General features: G+C 27.6%; 1 protein-coding gene and 1 long non-coding RNA gene across 14 annotated transcripts in view; one reads left to right on the forward strand and one right to left on the reverse strand.

Annotated features, from left to right (window-relative positions):
- The window catches only part of Mtd (TLD domain-containing protein mustard), a 71,583-nt gene that overhangs the window by 48,812 nt on the left and 4,494 nt on the right, over positions 1-18,277 (forward strand). For 9 of the 13 annotated variants that reach the window (XM_074259416.1, XM_074259424.1, XM_074259432.1 and 6 more), the window contains 10 exons: positions 38-269; positions 621-781; positions 891-1,283; positions 1,478-1,726; positions 2,243-2,614; positions 2,690-2,844; positions 5,076-5,242; positions 6,383-6,545; positions 8,285-8,507; positions 17,830-18,111. In XM_074259416.1, the coding sequence (XP_074115517.1) occupies positions 38-269; positions 621-781; positions 891-1,283; positions 1,478-1,726; positions 2,243-2,614; positions 2,690-2,844; positions 5,076-5,242; positions 6,383-6,545; positions 8,285-8,507; positions 17,830-18,111 (2,397 nt within the window). Of the gene's footprint in view, positions 1-37; positions 270-620; positions 782-890; positions 1,284-1,477; positions 1,727-2,242; positions 2,615-2,689; positions 2,845-3,735; positions 3,991-5,075; positions 5,243-6,382; positions 6,546-8,284; positions 8,508-8,662; positions 8,747-11,882; positions 12,150-13,898; positions 14,140-17,829; positions 18,112-18,277 lie in introns of those variants that run through there. The other 4 variants (XM_074259469.1, XM_074259442.1, XM_074259451.1 and 1 more) reach the window with 4 other exon arrangements.
- On the reverse strand, positions 5,259-11,540 carry LOC141538150 (uncharacterized). Its single transcript, XR_012481009.1, has 3 exons — positions 10,977-11,540; positions 10,789-10,902; positions 5,259-5,750 (listed from the first exon to the last, which is right to left on the reverse strand). It is a non-coding gene; the product is annotated as an uncharacterized LOC141538150 (long non-coding RNA).

An 18,277-nucleotide genomic window follows, 5' to 3' on the forward strand; every position in this document is an offset into this window, starting at 1 on the left:
TTTTTTTTACTATTATTAATTGAAATATTTATTACAGGTGGGTAATAGAGATACACTGACGTCTGTAGCAGCAAGATTTGATACCACACCGTCAGAATTGAGCAAATTAAATCGACTTGGCAGCACTTTTATTTACCCTGGCCAGCAGCTCTGGGTGCCGATTAAAGGCGAAGCTCGGTTGGGCGGCGATGGAGCTACACTGGACGCTCCTAGTCCTGATCCTGGTCATGATCATGACTCACAAGATGATTTGCCGCCTGAAGAAAAAGGTAATTTATTTTTTTAAAAACTACAAGTGCAATTTTTTATAAATATTTTTTTTTATTAAAAATTGATTAATAAAAAAATTTTTAAATGTCTTCTAATTTCATAAAAATTAATTTAAAAGATATTTGACAATTTTAAATATTTTTGTAATTCATAAATTGTGGCCAAAAAATTTTTATAAATAAAAAATGTAAATTTTAAAATGATCAAATATTTGCTAACTTTAATTTCAGGATTATTTAAAAGTGAAGTTGACAAAATAAAAAATAATGTGGAACGATTTAAACATTAAAATATATATATATATATATATATATTTTTTTTTTTTTTTTTTTTTTTTTTTTTTTCTTCAGAATTATTGGATAACTTACGGCCTGTTTCGCCAAAACCAGGTCACATGGAACGAGTTAAAACCCCGCTTGACAGTGGTAATACAGCAGCAATGGACGAGGATGAACCAGCCTACAGAGAGAGATTTTTGAAGATCAACGTTCGTCATATCACTGATGGACAGGTAGTGTTTCATACAAACTAAAAGCTTTTTCTTGTCGATAAATATTAAAACTTGCTATAAAATTCCATTAAAAGAAAATAACTGTAATAATAAATTGTTCTCTTACCAGGGTGTAGTCGGGGGTGTTTTATTGGTGACACCAAATGCCGTAATGTTTGATCCAAATGTGTCAGACCCGCTGGTAATAGAGCACGGAGCGGAATCATACGGTGTGATTGCGCCAATGGAGTTCGTAGTTAACGCTGCGATTTACTACGATATTGCCCACATGCGGGTGAGCCATACAGACGCCATGAGCTCGGACAAGAAACCGGAGATTTATTACATGAAGAAACCAGAGAGAAGTGATGCCCGGAAATGTTTATCACCCGGCAAGGATGATAACTTTTCGGAGCTTGCCGGTGACGACAATGAAAGCGTTTGTAGTTGCGCTGAAAGAGAAGGCGACGCCTTTCCAAAGGCCTTTGAACGAGACCTTGTCACTCCTACTAATTTACAGAGCGTATGTTAATTTATCTGTTAATTAACTTATTAATTTAATGTAATAGTAATAATTTTAATTAATTTCTGCTGTTGTGTTACGGTACAAGTTAGAAGCCACGATTAAACTTTGGCAAAGCCCGAGTTTTAGTTTTAGTTTCACTAGTAGTAATTATTAGACCGGCGAGGTGATGAATAATTAATGTTAAATTGTAGGACGAGGGAGCTTCTTCTGGAAAAGATAAAGATAAAGATAAGGATAAAGACAAAGACAGAGAAGATAAGGACAAAGATAAAGATAAATTGGATGAGACCGCTGAGAAAGATCTTTGTGTCGGACAATTCAGTAGGACACTCGAGGAACGCAGGCGTTCCATGCTGGATCATCACTGGGCTGTTCCGAGCAAAGACAGATGCTCATTTTCTGTCGACGATGAGCAACAGGACTCTATTAATTCCGATAAGGTAATTTTACATCTTTATTACATGGAAATTTTCGTCAGGTTAAATTTATTCATATTTCATTAATTTAAGGAAATTTAATTGCAAAGTTTTTATTCTTCATCTTGCATTGTTTATTGAAATAGTTTTTTAATTAATTATTATAGACTGTCAGCTAAATGTTATGGTTTTTAGTAGTGACCTTTAAGGTCAGAATATCTGAGCTATTAAATTCACGATTGGTTCATTAGTAACAGTGGCCGTGTCTGAAACAATTGTAGGGAAATTCAATAGAATTAATTTACAACTGACTATTAAATCCAGAGAGCTTCAAGTATCAAGTAAAGCCTGTCTCGAACAAATATATAGTTATTATATTTGTAGGAATTTACTGGATACATATGTTTTGATACATTAATACATATCAAATAATTTTATAAAAATATAATATTTTTTTTTTTTTTTAATTTAATATTATTATTATTATTATCATTATTAATAATAAAAAATTAAAAACAAAATAATTTTAAATTATTCTAGAGCCAACCGGAGCCAGCAAAACCAATTGTAATTCCAGAGGGTGAAGATGGATCTCTAGTCAAATTGTCATGCTATGATTCTGGTATCGACATACGTGAACCTAATCCTCCCCTTCCCGTAGTGCAACCCATCCCTTCAAAAAAAAAATATTCGGACGCGGACATAGTTTTATCTACAGATTGGGTGCCGCCAATAACAATTGCGCCTACCAACGTCTCATCCGGAAGCGCGTTGGACGTCCTTTCAGTGGTGAACGGCGGCGGGAGAAAGAAAGCCAGCTCCGTTTCCTTCAGCTTGGACAGCAACGCCGAGGAGCCGGAGAAAGACGAGGAGCACAAAGACGAGGACAAACAAGAGACTCGCAGAAATAAGGTACTTGGTTACCTTAAAATTATTTAATTTTTCTCTTTTTCAATAACAAGTGTCTTGACTTTTTAATATTTACAGATGCTCAAGAGGCTGTCGTACCCATTGTCCTGGATGGAGGGTCTCACCGGCGACAGTAAAGACGAAGAAAATAAAACTGTACCTGAAAAAGTACCAAGCCTCCCCAACAGCGCTGATAGTCACCACTCATCGGTATTCAGTAAAGTATTCTCAAGGTGAATTATACATTTGCTAATTACCCCATTTTAATTATTTTAATCCTCAACTAACAACTCTGACAATGAGTATTGACGTTTATAATTAATAATTAACTTTTACGAAATTTTAATTAAAGTACTGCTAAAGTAAAGCAGAAGTTATTTGTACTTGGCATATTTAATAGATATTTTTGATGCATATGTTTAATGAGCGACTCGTTTGTTAAAATTAAAGCACTGGGTCACTCGTTTAAGCTTATGAATCGATTAATTTATTTTTTATAACTACTGCTTTAAATGTTTAAAAAATAAAAATTTTATCTCTAAAGAATTTCTGTCTAAAATAATTGGTAAAAAAATTTCGTTAAAAAAAAAAATTAAAATTAAAATAATTTATCAACTTTTAAAGCAGAAATTATAAAAAAATTTTTGTTGCATAATAAATTTTTTTAATTTGCTTTAAGTTATATAATTATTTGTTTAAATCTCGTTTGGTTTATCAAAGCTCCATATTTTTTTTTTCCAAAAAAATAAAGCAGCGGCTTTGCCAAAAAATTTTAATCGTTACTATTAATTAGATAAAGCTATAGAAGAATGTTGTTTATTAAAAGTAACTTACTGCTGATAGAAAATGAATAAATGTATTTAATTTAATTTAAAAAAAAAAAAAAAAAAAAAAAAAAACTAAGTACATTTATTACCAATGAATAGCTGAGCTTATCGCATTAATTAATACTAAATAATAATAATTTAGATTTATTAAAGGACAATAGAGTGTGAGCTCATTGGGGCATATTAACTGGCGAGATTGATAAGCCGATCATGAGATTTATCAATTAATTAATCTTGTTATAAAACTACAATTGTTTATATTAATAATAATATTATTGTTTATGATTAAGTATTTTGAATTGATTGCTCGCTGTTTAAAATGCATACTAACAATAAACTAACAATGATAAATATGTAATGGTGCCGGTGGATAATATAAAGCTCGCCGATCAACCTGGTGAGTGACTTTAGCTCGGGGCTATTTGCTAAAACACCAAGCGAAGAGAGCGGCGGAGGCGGTAGGCCTGGAGGTATTCCTCCACTTACCACCTCTTCACTCTCCCAGGAGTCCACCAATTCGCAATTTTCGCCAGGCCCCGCAAGTTTCATTGGGTGAGTCTGGTCCTGATTCATCAAGTCCACGACGTTATCCAATGACCTAACGCTTATCTTCATTTTATTCGATTTAATTATTAAACTCAATCTACTATTGTTTCATTTTATTTTATTTTATTTTTTTTTTTTTTTATTTTTTTTTTTTTTTTTTTTTTTTTTTATATTTATTTATTCGTAGTTCGGCTCCTGCTAGTCTGGCCATTTAATTTTTATTTTATAAAACAGACTAAATACAAACATATATAAAACAAATAAAATAAAATAAAACAATAATTATTCATAATACTAAACTGCTTTACTCGTAATTAAATTCCTTAATTATGTATGTAATTGTTGTCCTTGTCGATCACTGACCACTGGTCCTCTAGCTTTTAGGTCGGTTGTCTCCAGCGTTATCCTGGTGTTCAAGATTCGCCTACAGCTTACAAACAACAACAGAACACAAAAAAAAAAAAAAAAAAAAACAATACATTTAACAAAATAATTTATTATTATTCTAATTTATTTATTTTAGGCCATTAATAATAATAATAATAATAATAATAATAATAATAATAATAATAATAATAATGATCGATTTTTTTTTAAGCTCACCCTGATGTTACACTCATCGAGACCTTTCATTTGAGTACCCACATCAATTTTTCATATATTTTATATATTTATTTATATATATGTATATATGAAAATATATATAAAAAATGCATGTGGGTACTCAAATGAAAGCTCTTGATGAGTGTTGTAACATCGGGATGAGCTTATATCTTTAAAAATGTCAATATTTAAGAAAGCAAAATTTTATTTATAATTATTATTATTATTTTAGGCCATTAATAATAATAATAATAAAAATTTTTAAAAAATTTTTATTGTGATGATTATTATTATTATTAAATAGCTGATGCATCTATTGAATGTAAATTTCCTGCTCAATGTTGTTCTTACTGTTATATTAAATTAATCTGCATACTATCTGTTTGTCTCTCTCTCTCTCTCTCTCAATCTGTAAATCTCTCAATGTATACACACTCATTAGTTAAGCAATATAAACTAAAGACTAAACTATTGTAATTACCTTACAGGCGTTCCTCAGTGGGTACCTTTATTCGGCAGCAGCCTTTGACCTCGTCAGGCAGCAGCAGCGTCGACAGCACCCGGGGAAATAAAACTTCAACAGCACCCCCTAGATTGGATTATCGTAGCATGGTTTCCGTCGACGATATGCCAGAACTATTTGTCAGCTTTGACAGTAAGCAATTCTACCAGCGAACATTATTACCTTATATAATACAATAACTTAATATTAAATATTATTTCATTATAATTAAACCAGCAAAGCTATTGCGGCAGTACTTATACTTTTAAACTCGCAAATTAGCTATCAATTTATTATTTAATTACAATAGCAACTAATTTTAAATTAATACAATTGCTGATTGTACATTTGACGCATCACCTTTTTAATTGACAATTAATTATCATATCTTTGCTGGTATTTTATTAAAATTAAAACTCATAGGTGGAATTCTTCCCTGATACTGTCGCAGTGGCTCCAGATTTTACATCATTATCTATTAACATTTAAAAAGAATTTATTGAACAATAACAGTCAAGCTAATGCAGTAATATTCATCTATTTCTTTTTATCCTCTAGTCCAAGCACCTAATTATCCCGAACTTGAAGGTCTCGGTAGGTTCATACTGTATTAGCTTACTTTCTTCTTCTCTTCTCTTCTTCTTCAACTGTCTCCTGTAATCTAAAATAAAAATTTCTCCAATTTTAAATCCAATTACTAAATTAATTTTATTAAAATAAATTTTAGCTTAATAAAATAATTCTTTAAACTATAATTTTTTTTATTAAAAATTTGTAAATTATTTATAAAAAATAATTATTAAAATTGTAAAAAAAAAAAATTGTTAAAATTAAATTTAAAGCACAAATTTTATATGTATAAAAAAAAAAACCTTTCATGCACTCTCGCTCATATCGTTATCACGCTTTTTATGCTTCCCTGAAGAAATAATTTAATTAAAGTTCACCTAAAGCTTCACATTTATTTTCTATCGCGAATCCCCCAATCATTTCTCAGCTTTCTCATAAATAAAAAATAAAGAATAAATTGCCCAAAAATCCGCAGCCTTAATAAATTTCTCCGTGCAATCACAGTGAATCCTAAGCATGCGTCAAGTGTTGATACTATTAAGCTTTGTGAATACTTTTGAATGGTATGAAATTTACTTCTAATAACAATCTATTTTATTTAATTAAAAATAAAAAATAAAACTACTAATAAATAATTACCAAGTAACTAACCAATTACTTACTTTTATTTGTAAATATTATTTCTTAAGAATTAAGTCACTAATAAATAATTTTGTATGACAGAACTGATCCCAAGACCTGCGCGAAGCTGCGAGGACCCGCCATTGTACCTGAGATTACGAACTGGCAGGCCGAAGGACAAGAAGATACCCCGTTCCACCCCTATAATGAGCTACGGGAAGAAAAAACTCCGACCTGAGTACTGGTTCAGTGTGCCACGCAACAGGTGAAATTATATTTATTTTTTTTTTTGCATATCTTATTGAGATAAATCGATTTATTTAATATATTACGCAATATTGAATTTTCATTGATGCGACGAAAAATTATTTTTATTATATTTGGATCTCTGCACAGAAAAAAAAAAATTAATTTGAATCTAGTAAATAATTTTGAAGAATTTCATCTTCTAGAGTAGAAAAATTTTTATTTAATTTATTTAATTCAAAAATTTTTGGTCTTGATTTAAATAAATAAAATTCTTTAAAATTAATTTCTTGGTCCAAGAATTTTTCTCTTACTTCAAATTAATTTTTTATTACAATTACAAAGTTATTTATTGTAAAAAAATTAAATATTTTTATTATTTAAATTTTTAGAGAGTTTAAATTAAATTCTTGTGGCAGATAACTGAGAGATAACGAGAATAATGAGTACATAAATGATAAAAAATTAAGAAGAATATATAGAGATAATAATTAGCGACAAGATGGCTACTATTTTGTACAAATACGACGTCCGAGTGGTATAGTGCTTGAGATAAATTTCCATTATCAAAATTACATCACATTGTTCTTAAATTAAATGAAGATATAATATATACTTCCCGATTTATCTTATACAAAGTGGATATGACCAAAAATAATAACTCATTAATTGACGCGTAGATTTTCCGTATTTATTTATTCAGTACCATCTGATTAATTAAAACCGGGCTTATCATCCTGAAATCTTTTTAATAAAACAAACGATAAAGCTGTAATGTTTTTAATCAGACAATCACCAACCAGTCAATAATATTTATATTTATATTTACATTTCTTCTCTAAATAAGTAAATATAATCTAAAATAATAATTATTAAAGTTTCAAGCAGTCATATGATTAAACACATGCTTTTCCACGTGACTTACCTACAGTTGTGATAAAATAAATATCTACATTACAACATATTGTATAATTGTGTAATTATTGTAAGATACTGTAGAGTACGTAACGCCTACGTTTATTGCGTCACTGACATTTTGACAAAAGATTTTAATTTTCTTCTTTGTAAATTTACAATTCAGTTTTAATATTCTTCCAATAATTACCGATTATATTTAATTAAATATTGTTATCCGTTATCTCACAGTTGATCTCATTGAAAACAACGTTACTTAATAATTTATTTATATTTTTAAATTTTAAATTCTTTATCAGTAGCACAAGTGTATTTAAATATAATTATTATCGCATCGGAATTATTATTTTAAATTACGAAGATGGACAGGGTAACAACTGCTGTTAGCAGAGTACTTGATTTATTTAATTTGCCTTATCTGGCGGGCTTGGGAAACCGAGCGCTACCATTTATAAGTCAAAGGTACAGGTTTAGATTATTAATAAACCAAATAATTAATCATTAGTCATAAGTATTTAGGCTGCATTCGAAAATGATCTATCACTAGATATGTAATTAAGAAATGACCTTGTGTTTTGTCAACTATTAACATTTTTAAAGATATAAGCTCATCCTGATGTTATACTCATCGAGACCTTTCATTTGAGTACCCACATCAATTTTTCATATATTTTATATATTTATATATGAAAAATATATAAAAAATGCATGTAGGTACTCAAATGAAAGCTCTTGATGAGTCTAACATCGGGATGAGCTTATATCTTTGAAAACGTCAATATTAAAGAAAGTAATCATTAATCATTTCTTTTTTATATAATTAATTTTTATCTTCTTTTACAGAGTCGACGACTTGTACCGATTCATACACGTGTGGGTGCCGAGTCTTTACGGAGAGCTAGACGAAAACTACTGGATCGAACGAGGATACATTCTCTTCGAAACGGACACAGACCTGTCCCCCGAAGTGTCGCCGCAGGAAGGCGAACCCGGTGAATCAGCCGAAGATAATAAAGAGGCACGTGATGGCGATGAGATAACCGATCTGACTCGTGAGTCATGGGAGGTGAGTTGATAAATATTTGGCTCAGACAAAATTCTTTCGTCTATTTAATTAACGATAAGACTATCTAGCAATTGATCAATTGATTGATATATTTATTGATAATATATTTAATTAACCTTAAATGAACTGAGTATGATTGGTATGTAATAACATAGCTGATCAAGGCTCCGTACGTAAAGCTCTACAGTATTCTGAAGACTTCAAGCACGTCTGCGGAAGAACAGCCCCAGGACCCAGAGGTACCCCAGTACTCTTAATCTCGAACGTCCTTGAGATAAATGTCACACTCAGACACTGAGCCCAGGATATGCACTTGTCGTTGTCCGTGCCTAGTCTTGTTCTGTTTTTTTTTTTTTTTTTTTAATTATTACTTTTTGTTTATTGACTTAAAAAAAAACACACACACACACAAAACAATCACACTGGCAACAACATTAAATACCTGTCGCTGACGTACTTCGCGGACAATTGAATTTATCAAGCTTGTCTCAGTAAAAAGAGAGCTTATTCTTGAGGTAGTTTTAGTCTTTTTAATGCTATTGCAATTTACAGAGATTTAAAAAATTTTTTAAAATTATTTATTTATTAAAAAAAAAATTTTTAAGTGTCTGATTTTAAAATTATTGATATTTTTGTCGTGATTTTGATTGAATTTTTGATTTTACGGCGAAAATTTTGGTCTTAGCAAATTTAAAAAAAAAAAAAAAAAATTGTTGAGAATTTATTTTCATAAAAAAAATGTAAAATTAAATTCTGAACAACTTTTGTTTAAAAAAATTTTTTTATGACCAAAATTTTTGCCATAACATAAAAAATTAAATAGTAATTTCGAGTTTATAAAAAAAATCTTGATAATTGATAAATTAAAATGTTTTTGACATTAGCTACTACCAAACTACCTGAATAATTTATATTAAAACTTCACGGATGTCTAATCGTTAATTTGTCGACATTTGTGTCAATACAATCTGTTCCAACATACTCACCGCGAAATTTACTATATTATTAAATTCCTCGTATTTATCTACTTGACTCACCACAACTACTCAAGTCTTTCTTCTTAATAATCTCCACCAAAGAACTTAAACAGCTGGTAAACTTAAAACATAAATGTTAGTGATAAAGAAGCAGCTTAAAGTTGAGTCTTGGAAGAGTTCCAGGGCATGAAATTCTCTTTATTATCTCTTAATTGAATTAGAGGCCATTAATTCTTATAATGAAGCAAAACTCGAGAAGTAAATAATATTAATCGATAAAAATAATGAGCCCTCGACTTCCGAGTGCGGAAGCTGTCAGTTAGGCCAATAAACCGATAATTAATATTTAAATAAATTTTAGAGCAGTTAAATAATAAAATTTTATTATTTATTCATTAATAATAAATCCAAGGCCGAGTTAGTGCTGTGCAGCTTGGAATTTGGCGCCCAGCCAATATTCTTCTTGAAGATAGACTGTAGATATAAATATATCCCGTGTAATGGACACATTTGGTTGATATTTATTTCTCGAGTATGATGATGTGCTTGCAATTGTAAATAAAAAATCCAGTCTAGTCTAAATTTTTATTTAATTCAAATTAAAATTTAAATACACATGTCTTCTGAAGAATATACTCAGTCCGATGTTATTTAATTGATAAATTAATTGCAACTAATTCATACCAATATATGATACGCAATAGCGATATTAACATTTCAATATTACCGTTAATTCATCGTTATATTGTGTAATATGCTTGGAGTAAACTTTGTGTCAAGTTTGTTGATTACAACTACACAGACTGCCCTCGCAATTACTAGTACTAATACTAATAACGATATTAACTCTAATAATTAGAGATACAAGTACGGTAATCAATACTATGACACTTTGATCATACTTGAAAGTCGAGTACGTGCACTCCAGCACGTCACTGTCTCATAAACATGTAAATTACACTTAGCTTCAATAAACATCGTCTCTATTTCATTGGGAAAAACTCGGAAAATTTAAATAATAAAACCACTATCTATCTTATTTCTCACATTTATTATAATTAAATAACATCCATAATTTATTTAAGGATTTATCCAAATAAATCGAGTATTAAATGGAAACTTTTGCTTGTAATTTATATTCATGACGTGGTTTGCGCTATTTTTATTCACAATTCAAAGGATATTTTCGTTAAACTTTTTTTTTTTTTTTTAAATAACTTCTACATTTCAAAGCGCTAAAAATTATTTAAAATAACCCGCCGTTGATTAATTTAGCTATAAATATGCGTAACTTGCGTACTTACAGCTTTCCAATATGGCCGCCGTCGATTGTTCCCATATTTGGATCTTTTTTGGCTATTGCAAATAAACCGGCAATAATTTAACTGTGATTTTTTGTCAGGACCTTTATTTTAGCCCTAAAAATCAAATAAAATCATAATTAAACCTTTTAATTGAGTTTTTTTACGCTAATTTGTAATTATGAACATACATGAAGCTAACTTCTAGGGATCTTTACAAACAAATCGACTTTTTTTGTTACAAATATGAATTTTTTTAATTGTTTTAGCTTATTTATGCGATATTTATTGTTATTTAATAATAAAAAAAAAAAAAAAAAAAAACTCTATATTTATCTTCTTAAATAGCCAAAAGGACACTTTGTATCAACATAACCTAACTCAAGCCTAAAATTGGACAACATAATACTGTTGTTGACAATTCCGACTTATAAATGTGAATTTTTCTCTAATTTGCATTTGCGTTTTTTTTTTTTATTAAATACCCCGGGGCACCGTGACCTCCATATTGAAATGAATTTACTCTGTTATTATATTAATTTATCGCAATGTACTTGTGTACATTTAGCGTCGATTAATAGTGGCTCTTTGTCAAGCGTTTATTTATTATTCATTAATATAATGACTGATTTAAATAATTATTATTTATTATAAATTATATATAATTTTAAGATAATTTTATTTATCTCAATGAAACTGTAATAATAAGTAAATATAAAATATATTTGTTCTATTGATGGTGTAGTGATGAAAATACAGCGTGTTGCGCATTAATCGGTGCGTAGTCGTTGACGGTAAATTGTGTTTGTAGCTAATCCACTAACCGGGCAGTAATATAAAAACACAGAGTTTAAACTAAAGCTCAGTGCAACTTTAGTCTCCAAGAAGTGAAGCTCGTTAATCAATGATTATTAATAAACTCAATTTTTTATCATTATAATAATAATAATCAAATATCAATTAACATACTTGAATAAATCTGATAATTATTTCCACTTGTGTTGAACTTGTCAAACTAATTTAATATTTATCCGGTTTGATAATAAATATTTTAGATCGCTCTTCCGAAACAGTTTATGTTTAACATTTACATTTCTTAAGAATAATAAACTTTATCCTAATAGTGACGTCTGTATTTCTTTTTTTGGTAATTGTCTGTAACAAAAAAAGAGAAAGATAAATCGTCTGCGTCATCAAAAATAGTTATTAATATTAATATATTTGAGAGAGGAAAGTTTTCAAAGATGACTAGAGAGGAACAAGAAGACCGGAGTAAATTCTCTAAAACTCTGGCGAAAATGCCGAAAGTTAAATTGCCGAACCCGATAAACAAGATATCTAAATTTTTGAAACAAAAATCGAAGGTATATTTATTAAATATTTTTTTTATTTAACAAAATTACTTTTGAGTGATTTTTTATCATATTAAAGTTAAGTCAATTGATCATTTTTTTTATTTTATTTAACAAATAAATTTTTTTTTTTAAATTGCATTTATAATTTTTTTAAAATTTCTACATATAAATTTTTTTTTGCCATATTTTATTTGTAAAATTATTTTTAAAAATTGTATTTATAATTTTTTAAATTTCTACATGTCATATTATTTTGCCACAATTTATTTATTTATTAAAAAAAAAAAAAAAAAAAAAAAAAAGATAAAAATGATTAAATATCTATTAAATTGATTTTTCTAGAAGTTTAGGTAATTTAAATTTATGTTTGTAGATTTTTAATGTTAATATATAACGATAATAATATCGATAATAATATCTTAGAGATAAAAAAATGAGTTTGTTTTAGGTGAACATAAAAATAAAAAATAATTTTCGTTGTTTGTATGCTGGTGGAATGTTTTTTAGAGATAAACTCTCTAGTAAATAGTAAAAATAATCTATGGGAGTGTAAAGATTTTTTATTCTGTATTTTGATCGCTATCTTTAAAACAACAGATTTTAAATTCAGGAATTTAAATGCAAAAATAATTTTCTCATTCACTTTTTTTAATTGCGCGTCATGAAAAAAAAGATTTATTTTTTTAAAAAAAGAAGAAAACTATTTTACACTAAAAATAATAAACTTTTACGATTTTTTTTTTTACGAAATGACATTTCAATTTTATTTATTTATTTTTTAGTTGAAAAAAGTTTTAGTAAAAATAACAAATAATTTTAGACCTCGAGAAAATTCATTCACGGAAAGATTGTCCAGGGATATTTTTTAACGCTAACAAGTCAAATGTTTCTTAATATTAAATTACTAAGCACTAGTTCTTGTTATTAGGTTATTAAATTAGGTAATTTATTGGACATTATTCAATTTTGTCTATTTAAATATGTTAAGTTGATTGTTGATGATTTGATAAGTAGGAAATGCGTAATGGATTTTTGTGAGAATAATTGTAAATTGTAATTTAAATTGATAATGCTCAAAAAGTAATTACAATTGTAATCGATCGGAAATCGAGGCATTATCTCATCTTAATACAAGATGATGGTATGTTCTCTGAAAACACGATAAATGCCAATGTGCTCAACGACCGATTGCATCATTAAGATGATGAAATTTTTTCTTCACGCCTGTTGAATAAAAAAATATTGAAGAGTAAAATTTAAAATTAAAATTCAGGATTATTTAATTGTTTTTTTGGAAAAAAAAAATTACGTGTAAATATTTTTTATCAATTTAATTAAAAAGAAACTCAATAAATTATAAACAAATAAATTTTTTAATATTTTATTTGTTTATTTAAAAAAAAAAAAAAAAAAAAAAAAAATATTATTTTTATTATTCTCGCTATTTTTGTATTTTAATTTGTAAAAACTAAATTTTTCTTTAGAAAAAAATATGAAGATATAAAATTTGTAAATTAAAAATCAAACGACAGGATAAAAGGATAATTATCGATAAGTATAAATAAATAAAATATCGTAAAAAATGATCTAGATTACGGAAGTTCAATAGCTGGATGGCGCCGTCTCATTTACGAGGTCAACCTCCGTTTTCGAGGCACTCCGGATATCAAGGGAGTGCACGGGTATTTTCTTTCACCATAGACTAAGGTTTAAAACCATCCAGTGGGGAAGAGATGGCTTGAAAGTCGAATAAATCTCGTTGCTTTTATTTGTAACCCTGAATTTCAAATAATAACGCGGGATAAAATCACGTTCGCTTCAGTTCGCTCCGAGACTTGACGCTGCAAACAACATTTTAAATTAATAATTAAAAAAATATTAAAAGTGCAAATTTAAAATTAAAAAAAAATTCTATAAATTTACAATACTGCTAAAAATGACTGCCGACGCATTCTCAGTCCTGAATTACGTGTTTCAACACTCATCGCGTATGCTATCGGTAAGAAAACAATTATTTAACAACATAACCCGAGATAAAAGGTTAAAAATATCAAATTCTTATAATTACAATCTCTTATTATTATCTCACGATCAAAGGTTACATAGACTTTTAATAATTATCGACTTTTAAGCTGTTATCTTGAGATATTTAAATGAACTTGATGGGCTTTAAAAATGTGGATCAGTAATATTATTAAAATAAATAAAAAACATATTTATTTATTTTTTCTTCCGAATAAAATCTTAATAAGAAACCTTGAAATAAAACATGTGCGCTGATTATCTTCTTAGCTCATTTATATCGGTAATTAATGTATGAGTACGGTCCCGGGAATTTGTAATTCAAATGATAAGACCGTCGATATTCAGGAACACGTGAGATCAAGCCGGCTTTATTTTGCTCCACGGATCTAGTGCATTAAATCGAGATAATGTTGCTTCTTACTTTAAGACTATTATGCTAATTTTATGTGAGCTTATTATTCATTTTACAAAATTTATTTTATTTTTATAAAAGACGAATTTAGAATTTTTGGTAATTATTCTATGATAATTTCAATTTATTTAATTTATTTTTATAAAAATAATCATTTTTTTTTTTTTTTTTTTTTTTTTTTAAGAAAAATTTTAGAAACAAAGCAGGAATTTAATTAGTGAAAATATTATGCGCGCGCAATTTTTAATTAGTTATTTTTTAAATTAAAAAATTTGTTTTGTAAAAAAAAAAAAAAAAAAAAAAAAAAAAAAAAAAAAGTTATAAATAATTATTTTAATCAATAAAAAAATTACTACTCCATACAAAAATGATAACAACAAATAATTTCTATTTGCGTCATAAAAAATCTCCAAGTTGTTTTAAATAATTGGACGTGACTATTAGCGTAAAAATATTTGTTTTATCTTGTACTCTTCAGTACTTTAAAAATAAATTTTATCAAATACTTTTATCTCAAGCCAAAGATCAAATTTATTTGTATTTTATTGATAATAACAAGAAAATAATGTTTATAATTTCTATATTTAAACTTTATATCATTATTAAATTTTACAAACAAAATAGCTAGTAATAAAAATACAAAGATTAATATACTTTTATACCAAAGCGCAAAATTGTAACTTTGATAAATTTTAATAGCTTCTTATCAATATGAATGCGTCAGTGAAGTAATTAAGAAGCGTTAGTAAAAAATATTTGTTGTGAATTATGAGTAATTAGTTATTCTTAATTTATAGTCCAGGTAAATTTGGTTTTATTATAAGGGTAAAAATAATATTTAGGAGCGTAAAAAAATTTCAAAATTAATAACAAGCAAAAAAAAAAAAAAAAATAAATAAAATCAAGTTATTGTAATAAAAAATTGGCGAATAATTAAAAACTGAATAAAATTTAAATAATTAATTAAAAAATTATGAAACTAAAGTTGATTTATCGCAAAAAAAAAAAAAATTATTTAAATTAATCGCTGAAATAAAATACAAAAGATCAATAAAATTAAGTGAATTGAAAGGATGTAAACATAAACTTGAGTCAAGGCAATAATTGATAACCCAAGGCGACGGTCATGCCCTTGATAATTATAAAATAACAACCCTTTATTATTTAAAAAAAAAAAAAAAAAAAAAAAAAAAAAAAAATCTATAGAATTAAGATACACAATACAAGTTTCTGTGTTAAAAATAAAATACCCATATATTTATATTTATAGTTATATATAATCGGAATCTTTTTATGGAAATTGTAAATATGGTAGTGAGTAAGTAGAGAACGAGGTCATACAATCGCAAAGTTGCCTTGTAGGCGTCGATGACCTCAAACAAACGAAATTAATTGTTTCCGACAAAAGTACTTTAAATAGTGGATATTTAAAAGACATTTCATTTAATTATCATCTCTTGAATTACTCATATTGATGCATATGTTCTTCTGGCAGTAACAATTGTCAGCGTTAAACTTTAAGTGTGTAAAGTGTCCAGCTATTTGCTTAATCAACAGCAACTTGCATTCAGCTCACACTATTTAATAAAATTATTTACTTACATGATATCACTTCTTTGTAGTTTGATTCGCGAAGAGATGCATCACCTATTAATAAAACTGCTACCAATATTAAAAACAAGGAAACAATGATAAAATTTATCGCTATTTATATTTGCTTAGACTGCACGTCAACTTTTAATAAATTTATTTTTTATAATTTAAAATGCATAATAATTAATTACAAATGTTATTCAATGCGTAAACAAACTCTTTAACCTGTAATTATTATTTATGAAGACAAATGGTGGCGCTTGTTGACGGAAAATTGAGATTATGATTAGTTTACTTGTTTTTTTATTGATTTTTGTGAGCCAAAGGTATGAATTAGTTGCAACAGTAATTATTATTAATTATTTACTTTTAAATCGCGCTACTCTCATCAACGGCTATTCACCCGACAGTCTTTCAAGGCTGAAACAGTTATGAGTTTACCGTTCTCAATACACTAAATAAAACAATCAACAATACTAACAACAATTCATTGTTTTAATATGTAATATTTACATACATTTTAGTCTAATTGCAAAACCGGATGTTTTTTAAATTATTTCTTTTTTTTTTTTTTTTTTTTTTATGAAAATAAATAGTATGTCATTTTACATTACCTTAAAATAATTTATGTAATTAAATTGAAATCAGCTGACATTTTAAAATTCGCAATTTTTATTTTTATTTGTAAGATTTTTTTATTTTTTGTATGAAAAAAATTATTTATCTTCCGGCTTTGTTACTAGATTGCAAAATTTTTAATAAAACTGAAGTTATCAGACACCTGTCAAATTTTAAATGATACTGAAGTTAGCTGATAGCTGGTAAATTTTTTTAATTTTTATAACAAATCAATTACAATAAAAAAAAAATGTCCACTTGTCATTTGTTTTTTTTTTTTAATTTTTACAATTAGAATTTTTTAGCAATTTTTTTTAATTAAATTATTAAAAAAAAAAATCAAAAGAAAAAAATTCCATATGCAAAAAATTTGAAAAACTATTTTTTAATTGTTTAATTGAAATTTTTACAATAAAAAAATTTCTAAAAATTTTGAATGTCAGCTAACTTCATTCTCATTAAATTCGACAGAGTTTTTTTGAGTAAATTATTTAAAAAAATTATTATTCCTATTAAAAAAAAAAAAAAATTTCAAGTGTCAGCTGACTTCAGTATTATAAAAATATTTCTAAACCATACAATTATTTTATTTATATATTTTCCAGCACTGTTCGTAGACTTGCACTTAAAAAAAAAAAAAAAAAAAAAAAAAAACTTACCTAGCTGTAAATATATAAAATATATACATGTAAACACTTGATATGACTGTAGTAGTGTTGTACATTGTATTAGATTTAGGATAGAAATAGAATTAATTGTCTAGATAATGATTAGTATCCCTGAATGACTCCAAGGCCTCTTCCATCTGTTGTTTACTTGTAGTCGTAGGTCAGGAGTAAAGCGAGTGCTGGATAATTAATATTTTATTCTTAATAAACAGCAATGACGGATTGTTAAAAAAATAAATCCATAATTCTCGTTTTACACCTAACCTTGACTCTTAGATTACCAAGCGCTAATCAAGATATTGGTTATCCATCCACTATTTTTATTATTTATCATTTATCATTTATCAAGTGCTAACAGGAGATGTTATTCCAGGTTTTGTCTATGAGCGATGAGCTGAGAAGAGCTTTGTACGCCAACAGTGCCATTTCTTTGGATGTAGACGTCATTGTTCCAGACTTGGTTGGAACTACCGAAATTCTCAGCGACGAACACAGAGAGCACCTCTGTCGCCACCTGCCGGCGCGCGCTGAAGGATATCTTTGGACACTGGTGTTCAGTACGAGTCAGCACGGGTTCAGTTTGAATAGTATGTACAGAAAAATGGCGAAAGTCGAGAGCCCTATTCTGCTAGTCATTGAAGATACTGAGGGAAATGTAAGTTTAATTAATAATAAATTATGGAAAAAATAATTAGGAAAAAAAAATTGACAGGTAAAAATTTTAAAAAGTTAAAATGTCAATTTTGTTTTTTTGTCATAATTTATTTGTCACAATATTTTAAAAATTATTAAATATATGCTACATTAATATTCATATGATT

The sequence above is a fragment of the Cotesia typhae genome, unplaced genomic scaffold (assembly GCF_013202065.1).
Source record: "Cotesia typhae breed Kobodo isofemale line unplaced genomic scaffold, CoteBio_Ctyphae contig_11, whole genome shotgun sequence".
Lineage (NCBI taxonomy): Eukaryota > Metazoa > Arthropoda > Insecta > Hymenoptera > Braconidae > Cotesia > Cotesia typhae.